Genomic DNA, 14,861 nt, shown 5'->3' on the forward strand with positions numbered 1-14,861 from the left:
TTTGCTCTAGGAAGGTCAGAGTTTGAGTTTCCTATAGGGTGATAGTAGTCACCTCCCAGGCTGCACATACCTTCCCTTTCCATAATCATCGCCTTTTGAGGGGCGTCTTAGACTCAACAAAGGAAGAAAATGAATAGTTTTCTGACAGAAAGGAGGAACGAAGTCATTCTATCTTAGAGGGTTAGGTCATATCTCAGAGGAGTTGATGCTTCTCAAACTGAAAACTGCACCCTGATCCTTAATTCTGCTCCTCCCATTTCCATAACCTTTGTACTTATTCACTGGCTCTCATAAGATACATGACATTCATTTATGAACTCTTTCTTTTTCTTACCTTCATGCCTATTCATTAAGTTCTATCCATTATGTCACAAATCTGTGTCTCAAATTTACCCACTTCATTCCAACTCCAATACCAACATTTTAGATACCACTAGTCTATCAAACATCAGTGCAAATTAGAAGAGTGAGCTCCTTCCCCTGACAGATGCTAGGGCTGAACTTCAGCCCCATTTATCATTTTTGTACCCTGCACAAAGATCTCTAAAATCTTGAATGGTAGTCCTGGACCCCAGATCAAGCTATGCTGCACAATTGTAATCACTTACTGTTTTGCCCATATCCACTCTCGTTTCTTTCTGATCTATTCTCCACAACAGAGCAATAACTTTCAAATCTCCAATTTGATCACTCTCTACTCAACCCTTCTATTGCTACTGAAATGAAACCCTAAGTCCTTAACATGGTCTACAGAGTTCTGTACGGTCTCTTTCCTGTTTCCTCTTTATACTAACTGGCACCTTTTCCCCTTGATAACTCTCAGTTACACAGCCTTGTTTTGGCTCCTGAAACTTGGAAAGCCTCTCCTTTACTCCAAGAAATTGACTGGAAAGTTTTCCCCTTAGTTTGGCCTGATTTCTTCTAGTCTCAGTTTAAATGTTACTTCTTCAAGAAAGTCATGCCTGAATTCAAAATCTTAGTAGATTTTGTAACACTCTATTGTTTTCTTTAATTATACTTAACATTTGTAATTATATATTCACTAGAGATTTACTTGTTTAATATCCTTTTCCCGATTATATACTGTAAGCTTCATAGGGGCAAGGATCATGTCTAACTTAGCTAAGTATCTTTCATTAATCCAAGTTTCTATTCATCATATTTATACCAAAGGCTTTCTCTATTTTAGTGATTATTTTAGACGATAGCTATATAGAAGTGGATAGAGGAGGTTCTTGTTCTTACGAGGGAAACAGAAAACCAATCAATAAACAAGTAAGTAGACAAGATGATTACAGATTGTGACATGTGCTCTGAAGTAGGTTCTGAGCTCAAGCAGAGTTCTCTATTTGCATAATTCATTAGCGAATGTCAAGGGTATTGATGAGGATAAAGCTAGCTACTAAACACAACTGAAGAATTTTCTTTGCTCATGCACAACCCAAAACAATAATCCCTAACAGGTAGATGAACTCTCCTCCAAGTAGCAATTCAGGAAGCCAGATTTATTCTAACTTGTGGCTCTGTCATTTTCAGCACACGGCTACAGAAGAGGAAAAAGCATGGATGTTGTTTAAGTTTTTCTTTTGCTGTTGCCGTTTTTAAAATGAACTGAACCTGGAGGGCTACACCTACAGCAATGGAAGCTGGGGAATACAATGCACATCTGATTGTAAAGAAATAATAAATGAACTTAGTTATGAGCTAGCACACTCAACATTGGTATTACAAAGAAACAAAGACAAATTAGAAATGAAGCTTGTTCTCAAAAAGTTTGTAATCTATCAGACAGAACATACAAATCAATTATTATGTCTGATCTAGGAGCATGTTTAATTTCTAGTTTTCAGGAATCTAGTCTTTAAAATGAAACTAATGAACTTATGGCTTTCTCAGGACAACAAAGTTTTAAAAATTAATCTATTTGTCCATCTTCATGGCTTCCATTTTTATTTCCCATTGTGTTTTTCCCCTGTTCAGTCTCTCTATTCCTCAGTTTGTAAGGCTGTATTACAGCAGTCCATAGTCAATGCAATAGAGTGGATCAGAACAGTGAGATACATTCTACAATTCGGGACCATGTTGATAGAGCCACACAGTAGCTTTGAACTTGAAGATTTACCTCCGGGGCACACAAATAAAATCTCTGCATCTATTTTTAGATGATGCTTTATAATTTTCTGTTCTGAAGGAAACACTGTAGAAATCTGAATTCAAAGTACCAAAGCATACGCATGGTCACATGTGCGTGTGTGGTAATCTACACTTAAAGCTCTTCCATTCTGAAACTGGTTCTCAGGTGCGGGACCGAATCTTAGCACTAAAGGGACAGAGAAAGCAAAGTTCAAAGGGTTCTCATCAATCAGAAATATTCAACTATTCGCTTAACTTTAGTCTTAATTCCAAAGGTATCTAAAAATCTAAAATTTACCCACTGTATCTTACACAGATGAAGAAGTGAAGCGTTTATGAATCCTTATCACACCGCTTTTCGTTTTCTCTTCCCAAGAGAAGCAGCCTCTCTGAGGCAGTTCGAGGGCGCCGTCCTGGACGGCAGCTTCGTGCACCTGGGATGGAAATTCCTAACCCAGGGCAGCAGGTGCAAACAGCGCGGCTAGAAATGGGCGATGCGGGTGTTTCTGTGACCCCTGGAGCAGGAGGGACTACGTTCCCCCCCACGAGGGCTCCAGACAGCCAGAGAAGCTGAGGCAGCGCGCCCGGGGTCCGCCTCCCCCGGCCGCAGCAGGGGTTTTCGGGGGGTCTTTGATCCCGCAGCCGCGGCTCCGCCGGCAGCCCGAGACGCCCAGCGCCGCGCCGCAGGACACCCGCCACGCCCCACGCCGCCCTGCAGGCGAACGCAGGAGGCGGCGAGGCCCCGCCGGGCCGCCGTAGCGCTGCGGCTCGGGCCGCTCCTCCCGCGCCGCCCTCCGCCCCTTGCCTCCCGGCGCCGCGGCTGCTCTGGGCAGGCAGAGCCGCCGCCGCTTCCTCCTCTGCAGCCGTTCGGCCGCTGCGTGACGCGTCGTTTCCTCCCAACATGGCGGCCGGGACAGGTCGGCGGTGATGGAGGCCAGTCCGTGGCCGCGGCGGGTGCTAATCCCCACAGTAGCCAGAGCAGCCCTGCCCGCGCCGGGCCTCTGAGCCGCCGCCTCGGCCCCCGGCAGTCGGCCGCCCGGGCTGGACTCCCTCGCCGCCCCCGGGCCGGAGGGGCGAGTGGGAGGGGTGGCCGGGAAGCGACCCCCGGACCGGGAGAAGCGGAGGACCCCACGGGGGCAGCCCTCGTGGGGGGAGGCGGCCTCGCGGGAGGCGGCGAACGCCTCGGTGCCCCTCGCTCGCACCCCGGCTGGCGCCGCCGCGCCGCTCCTTCCTGATCCTGCCGCTGCCCTCCACGCCGCCTCTCCCCCACCTCCAGCCCGCTCCCTTCTCTTCTCTCTTCCTCCCCTTCCTCCTCCCCCCCTCCAGCCGCTGGGAGCCGCGGGTCGGACGAGCCGCCGCCTCCTTCTCTGCGTCCATGTATGAGGGGAAGAAGACGAAGAACATGTTCCTGACCCGGGCCCTGGAGAAGATTTTGGCCGACAAGGAAGTGAAGAAGGCGCATCACTCCCAGCTGCGCAAAGCTTGCGAGGTGGCGTTAGGTGAGCCGGGAGGACGCGCGGGGTGGGGGGTGGGGGGGCAAGGGGGTGGGGGAGGGAGGCTCGCGCGGCGGCCACTTCAGGAGGTGGGGTCGCCCGGGGGCGGGGGCTGGCCCTAGACGGGCGCTGCCGGCCGCTGGGAGCCCTCGGGGGGCTCTCGACTCGCCGTCGGGAGTTGACAGTAACTGAGCTGGCTGTCGGGGGGGAGGCAGGGTGGATGGGGAGGGGCAGTGGACAGCCTTGGGGGACGCGACGGGGCTTGGAATCGTTACTTGAGAGAGCGATTTTGTTGGTGGACCGTGCGGGGTGGACCGGATACCACCCTTTGTGGTGAAGCCGAATGTGGGATGTTGTTTATTAGCTTGGAGACCGAGGTGGAGCTGATTTGTCAAGATTGGGCGTGGGAAGGGTTCCGTATCGTAATTTCAATAACTTTCTCGTTTGGCGTGGTACTTTGGGAAGATAGGCTGAAGTTGTTCCCTTGTTGACGGTCTGGAGAAGAGGTTTGCGAGAGGTGCGGTCCGTTCTGACATCTCTCCGCCTCCGCCACAGGAAAAACAAGAGAGTAATGTTGTATCTGACTGGGCTGACCTGGAAGAACAAGACCAGAGGTTAAGGGGTGGGGGTGCGTTCTAGAAGACGGGAAGAAAAGGGCCTTTAGATTATCTGGCTTTAGTGACATGGAAGGGAGGGTTTGAAATGGGGGAAGAAGAAGACAATGACACCCACCAGCCACATGTCTGGACAGAGGCAGCTGCTCTCAAGCTTGAATTGTGATTTATAGTTCAGACGAACGAGATCTAGTGTAATGAAGCCCAAAGGAGGATAAATCCTAACAATACCTATGGCAAGGACAGGCAGATGAGGATTGTTAAAGAGGAACATTGATAGATCTGTTGTATCTCTCAAAGATGAAATCGTTTAAAGAGAAACCGAAACATATAACACAAAGATGAATGCCTAATGCTTGCGCTTATTTTATAGCACTGGAAATAGACTAGATGAAATTGACGAGAAAATGAAGCTTGTGAAATGGGCTTTGGAAAAAAGCGTTCTTGAAGGGGAGAACAATCGAATAACTTAAATGTATGTTAAAGTGAAAGGTCAGGAAGGCTTAAAGGCAACTTTACCTTTAAATTAAAATAAATAGGTAGCTTTTTAACTTGCTATAGTAATCCATCCTATTTATTTATTTATTTGATCCTTAGAAGTGGTGATATGAAAAACGAAAGAAGTTTCATCTTAAAAGTTTGAATCTGTGGTATAGTGGACAAAAAGACTTAAGACAAAAGACTTGCAGGTGTATGAGAAGACATTGCACAGGGTAATGAGTTTATATTTGGGTCCTGAAAGGAATCATCAAATTGGGGTGGAATGAAGGAGGGGCAGTGAGTTTTAGAATTTTTTAAAGAATTGTTATGTATAGGTTTTAAGAATAACTTGAAGGTTAAAGAATTTAAGATATTTAAATGATTCAAACCAAAGTTTCAGTTTTTGATATCTAATTTTTCATGTTAGGATATAGTTTTAATATACAGGTTTAAGTTGCAGGTACAGATTGAAGAAGAGGTGTAAGTGTGTGTGTATCCAATTTTTTTTCCTATCCGGAGTATTCATATAAGTAAGTGTGTTTTTTAACGGAGAACTCACTGGAAGCAGACTCATGGAGATTGGGTTTAAATCCCAGTTCTGTCACATTGTAGTGTAGTCAAGCCCCTGGTCTTTAGTTTACTTCTTAGAAAATTAGGGTGATTGTAAGGTAACATACCCTTTAATGTTCTGTGAATATGAACACACTGTTCTGTTAGTTTGTGCATTGAGTATTCCTGCCACTCTTGATTGCCATCTTTAGAGGGCGTATCGCTTGATCCTTGCCATTTCTAGATGTGGGAACTTAGTGGTGTGTGTGACAGCTAAACTAGGATTGTCTTACAGATTTTGCCAATTTTTACTTTTTTGTTTTTACTCCTTCCACATAGTTATCAGACCAGGTTATTATGAGGAATGTAACTACCCAGGCAGGGGCCAAGCACCAGAGTACTTTCTTTCCTTGAACTGTATAAGGCTTTTTCTCACATTTCATAAAAGTAATGTTTACTTTCCAATAAAATCTCATTGAGCAATCTCATAGTAGTTAATCTTAGCTGGTGAGTTTTGTTTGCTCCTCACCACCCATCTATTTATATTATCTCCCAAGCATAAATTGATAAGGAAAATCCATTTCATCTTTGCAGAAAGCATAATACCTTGGAGTAAGATAGTATCCCCAAGTTTATGTTGTCCTGGAAAACTATTATGGACCTCCTCTTCACTTTGAGATCTGATCCACACCTCCTTTGGTCGCGGATAATCTCTGGCCATCAAACAAGATGAGAAAGTAAATGAATGGTCTGGCTATGTCATCCCTGATCTATAGGTTGTGAGTGGGTAGGAGTTGGATGGTGGAGGTACAGAGGTAGGTTTTGTCAAAATTCTTTTAAATATATCTGTGTGAATTCATCTCCACCTTCTCCATACACAATATTTGTTGAACATCTACCATGGAGCTGAAGGGAGGTGACAGTAAACAAGACATATGTATATGTAGTATGTCTGACATATGTAGTATGTCAGACTTTTCATGCTTGTTTGACTAAAACCATTTTATTGCCATGTGAGCAGATTTCAGAGTACTGGTATTCAAAGTTCAGTCTCTTTAAATATGATGGACATGTAGGTTTTCTGTAAATACTACTCATGAAATTGCAGCTCTTTGCACATTCTTTAAAAAACAGTTGTTTTTTTAAAAAGGAAACCTTATATCCTTAAACCTAGATTGAAGATATTTTACTTCATTAAACAAAATACATTCTCAGAGATACTACATAAAGGAACTTTTTTTTTCACAAAAAGAAAGAAAAATAAATAATGCAGTCTTTCAAGAGTATGCAGATTATTTAAAACTTTGATCAAATTTTCTTTTCAGACTCTATTTTGAAGAAGAGAATGGTTTACAAAAAGAAAAAGTGTGAAACTCATAGACACAAGAACGGCTCCAGGTTGCCCTCTCTTGGTACCTGTCCCACTACAGCTCTCTGCAGTGAACGTTGAACTCTGCCCATGAGGTCTTCTAGGCTGCCCTAGCTTAGCTTGATCCATTCCTGCTCTCTAGAATCCTGAATTATAAATAGGCCTGGCCATCTGCTGGCAGATGAGACAACAGCTGAGCTATTTTTAGTTTCTAAGAATTTAGGATTGTTGAGGGATTGGACTTGAAGGTAGCATTGTTTGTCTCAAGCAGTGGGCCATATTCCTGTCAAGCCTTAAAGTTTCAGGAGTTTTCTTTGATGTTAGGACTATGACTAGTTCAACTTCTGCTTCTGACATCAGATATCTCTAAAGATACTCTGTAAATACTACGATGAATTGAGTTCTAGGTTGGAAGCTGACTCTGATGTGGAATAGGAGTCAACGGAGTGACCAGAAAAGGTTTTAGAAGCAGGGGAAACATACAGAGGCAGGGGTAGGGTGATTTTGCTGTAGAGACATAGAAGAATGATGGGAAAAAAGAGGAATTGTCTAGAAAGTAATTTTTGTGTCAGGATGTGAATTTGTGTTCTTCATATTCTAAATTGATACTCCTGATTTAGTCTGTTACCTATAGTTAATGGTTTCCACCAGAAATGTAAAAATAATAAATAGGTAAAACTTTCACAGAACTGGCTTCCTTCTTCCCCTCTAATCACACTATTTTATAGTTAGTGGTGTTATGAAAGAAAGGAATACATAGGTGGATGGGAAATTATGTCAGTGTTATTGACCCTAATTTTATGCTACTCTTGGTAATTTTATTTTTGTCACACTTTACTATTTATGAAAAAATGACTTCCAAGTAATACATTGCAGACAGTGGATATTTTAATTATAATTTAAGTCCATTACCAAGTCTGCTTTTAAGCCTTCCTTGATGTTTACCGTAAAAGGTCTTTTTGATAAGCCAGATTGCCAGAATTTTTGAGATAGATAAAAAAGAAGTGTATAATATGTGAAATTAACTGAAAGAAAAATTCTGTTAAATTTGAATGAAAAAAATAAGTTTGGTTTACAGTGTACACACTTACCACTGGAGATTTACAATGTGCATTAACATAGTTAAGATTCTGAAAAGTCCTCTAAAAAAGGAAGCCTGCTTGATTTTGTTTAGTGAAGTTTTTCCTCAATTTATTTAACCATTTACGTGCCCATTAACAGTGTTAACATCCCTACGAAACTCTGTTCCTTGGAATTTGTTTTAAACAGGGTTAAGGGAAAGAATGATAAAATAGATGTGATAACCCTAATTACTGAAGAGGCCATTCTCCAGAAGAGTAATGGTGTTTGTGAAAGCAGGAGTCCAGTTGGCAGTGTGGGAAGGAGAAGACAAATATCAAGATCAGGTATCAAGATCAGAGGACTGCTTACTGACTAGCTCTTTTCCAATTCATCTAATGGCAGGCAACTGATTGTCTCTCCTGATTATGTTTAACTTGTAGAGAAACTTCTGTTGATAATTATTTTCCAAAGCAGCATAAAATGTATTGTGATTGGGAAATAATATGGGAAAATATTTGTCATAGTATTCCTCACAGAGTGGGAGCGGACATATATGAAAAGGGAAAATACAGGAATAAATTTTTGTTGCCATTCAAAATTAGGTATTTTTTCATTCAAATATTTGTTGAATTAGAATGTACTAGATACTGTTTCCAGTGTTAAGCCAAACATGCTTTCTTAGAACTTAAATTCTAGTCAGTCATGGTAGACAGTAAATAACAAATGCACATATTCTCAGATTGTTACTATCTGAATATATAGTTCAGAAGGGTAAAGGGAGAATGGGAGTGCAACTTTAGATATAGGGTTGTCAGGAAAGACTTCTCTGTGAGGTGACATTTCAGTAGAGAAGTGACAGAAGAGAGACATTCAGCCTTTCAGATACAAGGATGAAAAAGAAAAAGAGAAAATAGCAAGAGGGGTGTGTGGCACATTATTGGAAGGAAGGAGACTTGTGTGCCTAGGGGAGATTGAGAAGGGGTGGGCAGAGAGGAGGGTCACTTTGGATTTTATTCCTTCTATCATGGATGCCCCTGGAGAGTTTTGTACAGGGCAGATTTATGTTTTAATAGGCTCACTTGGCCAGATGATTGCTATTTAGACTGGACTTATGGTAGTGGAGGAAGGGAGAATTGGTTGCATTTGGAATCTATTTTGAAGGAGTTCACAGGATTTGCTTAAGTGTTGGTTGTGAAAACCATTTGTAGCCAGAACTACAGGGTGGTTTGAGGTTGCCTTCACCATGATGGAGATCACCAGGACGGAACAGCCTTTGGGAAATCAGTTTATATAGTAAACATGTTCATCCATTTGCCACAGAGGGTGAGACAGGAGAGGTCTGCTCTGCCTTGTGGGATAGCTCCTTTGGCTGGGGATCGAACTCATGCTGCAGTGGCTGAAGATAGCCTGACAGTACTGAGACTTTAACCCCTGCACCACTAGGAGGCCCCAGATGAAATCATCTTGGAGGTAGAGTGGTAGGTCCTAAATCCAAAGAATGGTTGGTGTCCTTAGAAATAGAGAAAGGTGGGCCTCCCTGGTGGCGCAAGGGGTTGAGATGCAACCTATGAAGCTCTCTGCAGCTACTGCAGCACAAGTTCAATCCCCAGCTAGGGAACGTCCCACGTGGCGCCAGCAGACCTCTCCTGACTCGCCTGCTGCTCCCTCAGCAGTGTATTTTAATCAGTCTGCCTGTTCTGTTCTCCACTCTGCCTCTGGTGAATCCTCTCACCTCCCCCCCACACTTCTGGCCTGTACCCCAGTTCTTGTATACATAAATAAATAAATCTTTTAAAAAGGGGGGGGCCTCCCCGGTGGCGCAGCGGTTGAGCGCTGGGTTGCGAAGCTGCCCACAACCTCTGCAGCGCTGGTTCGATCACCAGCCCCTGGGCGAGGGTCCCACATTGGCACGCAGACCTCTCCTGCCGCCCGCTGCTCCCCTCAGCAGTGTACTTCATCGTTCTCTCTCTCAGCTCTGGCTCTGGTGAATTCTCTCACCCTCCCGCACTTCTGACTGTACCTAATGCTTGTGTATAAATAAATCAATCTTTAAAAAAAAAAAGGAATTAAAAAAAAAGTAGTAGAGAAAGGAGTTATGGACTTTCAAAGGAAGAAGGCATGTAAAAATGGATATGAGAGATTGAAGTTATGCTACCACAAGCTAAAGAACACCAGGAGTTACCAGAAGTTATTAAAACTCAAGGAAGGATTCTTCCTCGGAGCCTTCGGACTAAGTAGTATGGCTCTGCTGAACAGGAGTCCATACTTTATATGTTTTCCAGAACTGTGAGGGGAACCGTTTATGGTTTTGTTTTGTATTTTTTTTAAGCCATCAAGTTTATGGTAATTTATTAAGCAGCCATAGGAAACTAATAAATGTTCCCTTTACTCTAATTTTTCAGATCCAGTTTGATTTATTTGAGTTTCTATTTATAGAGTATATCATGTATGTTTTACTAATCAAGTATTTTCTTTGGTCTCTGTTTCATGTACAAGAAATGTAGAAAGCAGTTATTGTGAGGCTTCAGCGTATGAGTCTCTTAAAACTTAGAGTCTTGGTCCAAGTATTAAAAAATTTTGTGTTCTGTTTTTGATATTTTTGATTGAGATGTGACATGACTAAATTATATAGCTTATATTATTCAGGAAAGGTGGTGAAAAGGAATATTTAAAATATTTTAGGATGTTAACACTGGCAATGTCTTTTTTTAATATTGAATTTTTTTTAGTTTTTACATCATTGTTCATTTTTAAACAATATTTGTTTCCCCCCACTCCCTCAGGTGTAGTCCCCATAGATTCCTTCACCAATGCACCCGTGCACCATCACCTCAGTCCCCTGTGCTCCTCCCTCCCTCCCTCTGATCCCTCTTCCGCCTCCTCCCCTGCAGTATGTCTCTGATTTATAATTGTCCATTTTTGCTTTGTTGTGTTTTGTACTGTTACGATTTTTTTACACTGGCATCTTATTTGGTTCCCCTGTATTCCTGCAGTAAGTGAAACCATCCAATATTTTTCTTTTTCCTGCTGTCTTTCACTGAGCATAATTCCTTTTAGTTCCATCCACGTTGCTGGGAATGGCATGAGTTTACCTTTTTTGATTGCTGAATAATATTCCATTGTGTATATATGCCATATCTTCTTGATCCAGTCATCTATTTTTGGGCATTTGGGTTGTTTCCAGATTTTACCTATTGTAAATAGTGCTACAGTAAACATAGGGGTAGATGTGGTCTTTTGAATCAATGTTTTTGTGTCCTTTGGGTAGACTGGCAATGTTTTTAAAAAACTCCATGTGGGGCAGTTAGTTTTTCCTCTCAAATTTGAATTGGAAAAGTAAACAATGATAATGCACTTAATTAGCTGTTTAACAACCCTCATGTATCCAGAACCTTGCTAATAAATTAAATAATCAGATAAATAATCAGAAATTATTATAAGCAGATAAAGTAGCTATCATGAGCACTTATTCAGAGTCCTTGTGCCTTTATTAGTCTGTTTACTTCTAATTACACATAAGGTCAGTAATTTTTTTTGATAAATACTTCAAAAACTGTTTTCAGAAGTAAAACTGGGATGGGGGGTATTTATGTAATGGGTGTTTATAATGGCATCCCTGCGTCCATAATGTAAAAGATCATTTTATTCCATGTTTTAAGAAGTCAGACAGATTCATGTGTATTTCTCTATATCTTTTCAAGCTTTTTTTTTTTTTTTTTTTGTGGGACCCTTACCCGCAGCCGGGGAGCGAACCGGCGCTGCAGAGGCTGCAGCCAGCTTCAACCGCTGCGCCACCAAGGGAGGCCCTCTTTTCAAGCTTTTTAACAAAACTTTAAAGTAAGGTTTTAATAATAAGATTCAGTTGTACTTGTATTCCCAATCTTTTAAAAACATTTTCATTTGCTTTTTACCATGACAATCTTAGTTGGTGATAATCATTGTTGATTGTATTAAAGGAACAGCTTCACTGAGGTATAATTTTTATTCTATCAAATCTGCCCATTTCAAATGTAATTTTTTGGTAAATTTATTTGAGTTGTGCAACTATCACCATAATCCAGTTTTAGAACCTTTCTGTCATCTCTGTTAGATCTCTAGTGCTTATGTATAAGTAATCCTTGTTGCTACTACCCCCACTTCCAGGCATCCACTAATATTGTTTCTCTCTCTTTTCTGGACATTTCATATAAATGCAATCATACATTGCATTGTGGTCTTTTATGTGTGGCTTTTTTCACCTGCATGATATTTCTAGAATGTGGATACATCATTTGCCTGTTTACTAATTAATGGCCATATGAGTTGACTGAATAATGTTGCTGTAAATATTTGTGTGTAAGTCTGTATGTGGGCCTAATTTTGTTTTTAAGTTTTACTTTTTTTAAGATTTATTTATTGATGCATACAAGAACTGGGGGTACAGGCCAGAAGTGTGGGGGGTGAGAGGATTCACCAGAGACCGGAGTGGGGAACAGAACAGGCGGATCGACTGAAATACACTGCTGAGGGAAGCAGCAGGGGAGACAGGAGAGGTCTGCTGCGTTGGGGATCCCTAGCCAGGAATTGAACTCCTGCTGCAGTGGCTGCAGATAGCTTCATAGGTAGTGTCTTAACCCGTTGTGCCACCAGGGAGGCCCCTAAATTTTATCGCTTTTGGGTAGATACCCCAGAGTGAAATTGTTGAATCATAAATTTATGTTTAACTTCTTAAGAAATTGGTCATTATGTTGTTTTCCAAAGTTTTTACATTCCCATCAGTAATGTATGATGCTTTCTCATACATCTTTGCCAGCCAACATTTGTTATTGTCTGTCTGTTAAATGTTAGCCATTCTATGGTCTGGAAGGTTTTCTTATTGAAACAGTTAACCTTTTGAAGTGTTTTTTTCCCCCAACTTTCTCTCTTTCTCTAAAAATTAATCTATTTAATTCCTAGAGCAGTTGTAGGCAAAGAAATAGCTACAGTTTGAGTGTTTAAGCCAAGCTCTGTGCCACCTCAGTATTTTCTTGGTTTTATATCAGTCTTCAAAACAATCCCACGCTGAGGTTGCTGTTGTTATCTGAATTTTGCATATGAAGAACTGAGGTTTGCTGCTTCTATTTGATTGAGTTGGAATATGAATGTCTTTTACTTTAATGTGACCTTCCTGACCTGTACCTTTAAACTACAGCAGGGATTACAAGTAACATTACAAAAAGAGTTAAGAGGGGCCTCTGTAGGAAGGGAGGCATTGTTAAGAGAAGGGGCAGGCTACATAACAAATAACCAACCTGCAGCACTGTAGGAAACTCTTGTTCTGTACATTTTAGTGTATTTTGAGGGTGTTATGAAATGAGTGTTCATAATGGCAGCCCTGCGTCCATCATGTAAAAGATCATTTTATTCTGTGTTTTGTTTAAGAAGTCAGATTCATGTGTATTTCTCTGTATCTTTCCAAGCTTTTTAACAAAAATTTAAAGTAAGGTTTTAATAATAAGATTCAGTTGTATGTGTATTCCTAATCTTTTAAAAACATTTTCATTTGCTTTTTACCTTAATATTCTTTAGCATTTTCAAATCTTTATTAAGAATTGAAATATAAACACTGTTACTGAAATGTTCTTTTTTGGGAAATTACAAATAAGACTTTGTTACTTAAAAATAGCTAGCTGTATATATCAATGGCTTTAAAAAATAAGAACATAAGTAATTACTGTGTAATTGTCATAATTTTCAGTTTATAGTTTCATTTCATGTGCACTTTTAATATACTTGACTTCCTAGCATTTTAATAATGCGCCATTTTTTTAAATGTTTTACAATTTGGAGACATTAATATTTAAATTTTGCTGCATACATTTTCTTTTATTTTTGATTAATCCATGCAGACTTATTCAAGTGTTAATGTATATAGAATTATTTAAAATAAACTCTAAAGATTGAGCTCTCTGGGTTAGAGTATGGTCATTTATGTCTTAGATTTATTGGTTTTGATGCATTTCTATGTACCCGATTTCCTTTCATCTTTCCTTTGCAACTTTTTTTTCTGTTCTAAAAGTAGTGAACAAAATATAAAACCTTTCCTTTATAGTTTGCTTGGGTATACTTCTTGTATACATTTTATTATTTGATATTTTTCATATTTTTTTCTTGATATTTATTAAGGTGTAATATGATGTTAGCTCATTTCCTGCCTTTGAATTTATAGGTGTTAAAAAGCAGTTTCTGAATAACCAGAAAAAATTTTTTTATCACATCTTATTCCATCAGTCATTCTCAATTTATATTAGCATAGTGTCTGACATGTTTAGTCTTCATTGCCCCTTACTTATTTTTTTATAATGTTGTTTGATACTTTTTTCTGAATAACTTGAGGGTTTTCTTTTATTATTCTCTAGTGCTTACTCTTAGCATCTTATTACTTTTAGCATTTAATCAGCATTTCTTACCTTTCATACTTATATATCAGATAAAAGCTGTTATAGTTGGAAAGAAGTTGCTTATTTTGCTTCATTTATTTTGTTGGGTCATTATGCATCTGTTCTCTAAGTATTCATTTTTACTTGATAATTGAGAATGTGTTTAATGCAGTGACAAGAAAAAGCTGATGTAATGTCTAATGTTCTTAAATGTTTAGGAATGAAAATGCATCTGTTAGTAATAGTGAAGAGTAGTAGGTCTAGCATGTTCAATGCCAGTTAATAAATAAGTTAATAATTAATAGTTAATAATTAAACTTTCAAAATATATGTCATTGTCCGATACTTTATAATGATTAAAGAGTGGAAGTTTTATAATGAATAACTTTGTGTTTTCAGCTGTTTTGCTGGAAGATACATGGACAGAAATTTAACATTTTTAGAATGTATCTTTCTCTAATTGTAATGATGAATTTCTGTGTTTGTGTTGATGAAGGTTAGGTATTTTATCTACTTATGACCATTCCCCAACCTCCATTTCTGTGGTTATTGGAGAGGGCTCTTGAATAACGAATTAGAAGAAAAGGTACTTTTGTTAGTAATATAGCTCATGCTTTCTTTAAAAAGTCATGAATGTACCATAGTATGCTGTCTTAAGCTTTTCTATGGGGTTATAATCTTCACTGAGTTATTTTCCTTTTGAAATAAATACTTTTTCTGGATCTTAAATTTTCATTTTAAAAGGTATCCTTGATTAGGCAAT

The 14,861-nt window shown here is 40.0% G+C and overlaps 1 protein-coding gene across 2 annotated transcripts in view; it reads left to right on the forward strand.

Moving 5' to 3' along the window:
• Window positions 1–2,977: 2,977 nt before the first annotated feature.
• ARFGEF1 (ADP ribosylation factor guanine nucleotide exchange factor 1) overlaps window positions 2,978–14,861 on the forward strand; it is a 127,108-nt gene continuing 115,224 nt past the window's right edge. The window contains exons 1-2 of one of the 2 annotated variants that reach the window (XM_054692203.1): window positions 3,885–4,953; window positions 7,908–8,044. In XM_054692203.1, the coding sequence (XP_054548178.1) occupies window positions 4,934–4,953; window positions 7,908–8,044 (157 nt within the window). In that variant the 5' untranslated portion in view covers window positions 3,885–4,933. Of the gene's footprint in view, window positions 3,633–3,884; window positions 4,954–7,907; window positions 8,045–14,861 lie in introns of those variants that run through there. The other variant, XM_037505671.2, reaches the window with a different exon arrangement.

The sequence above is a fragment of the Talpa occidentalis genome, unplaced genomic scaffold (genome assembly GCF_014898055.3).
Source record: "Talpa occidentalis isolate TD23 unplaced genomic scaffold, MPIMG_talOcc4v2.1, whole genome shotgun sequence".
Taxonomy (NCBI): Eukaryota; Metazoa; Chordata; class Mammalia; order Eulipotyphla; family Talpidae; genus Talpa; species Talpa occidentalis.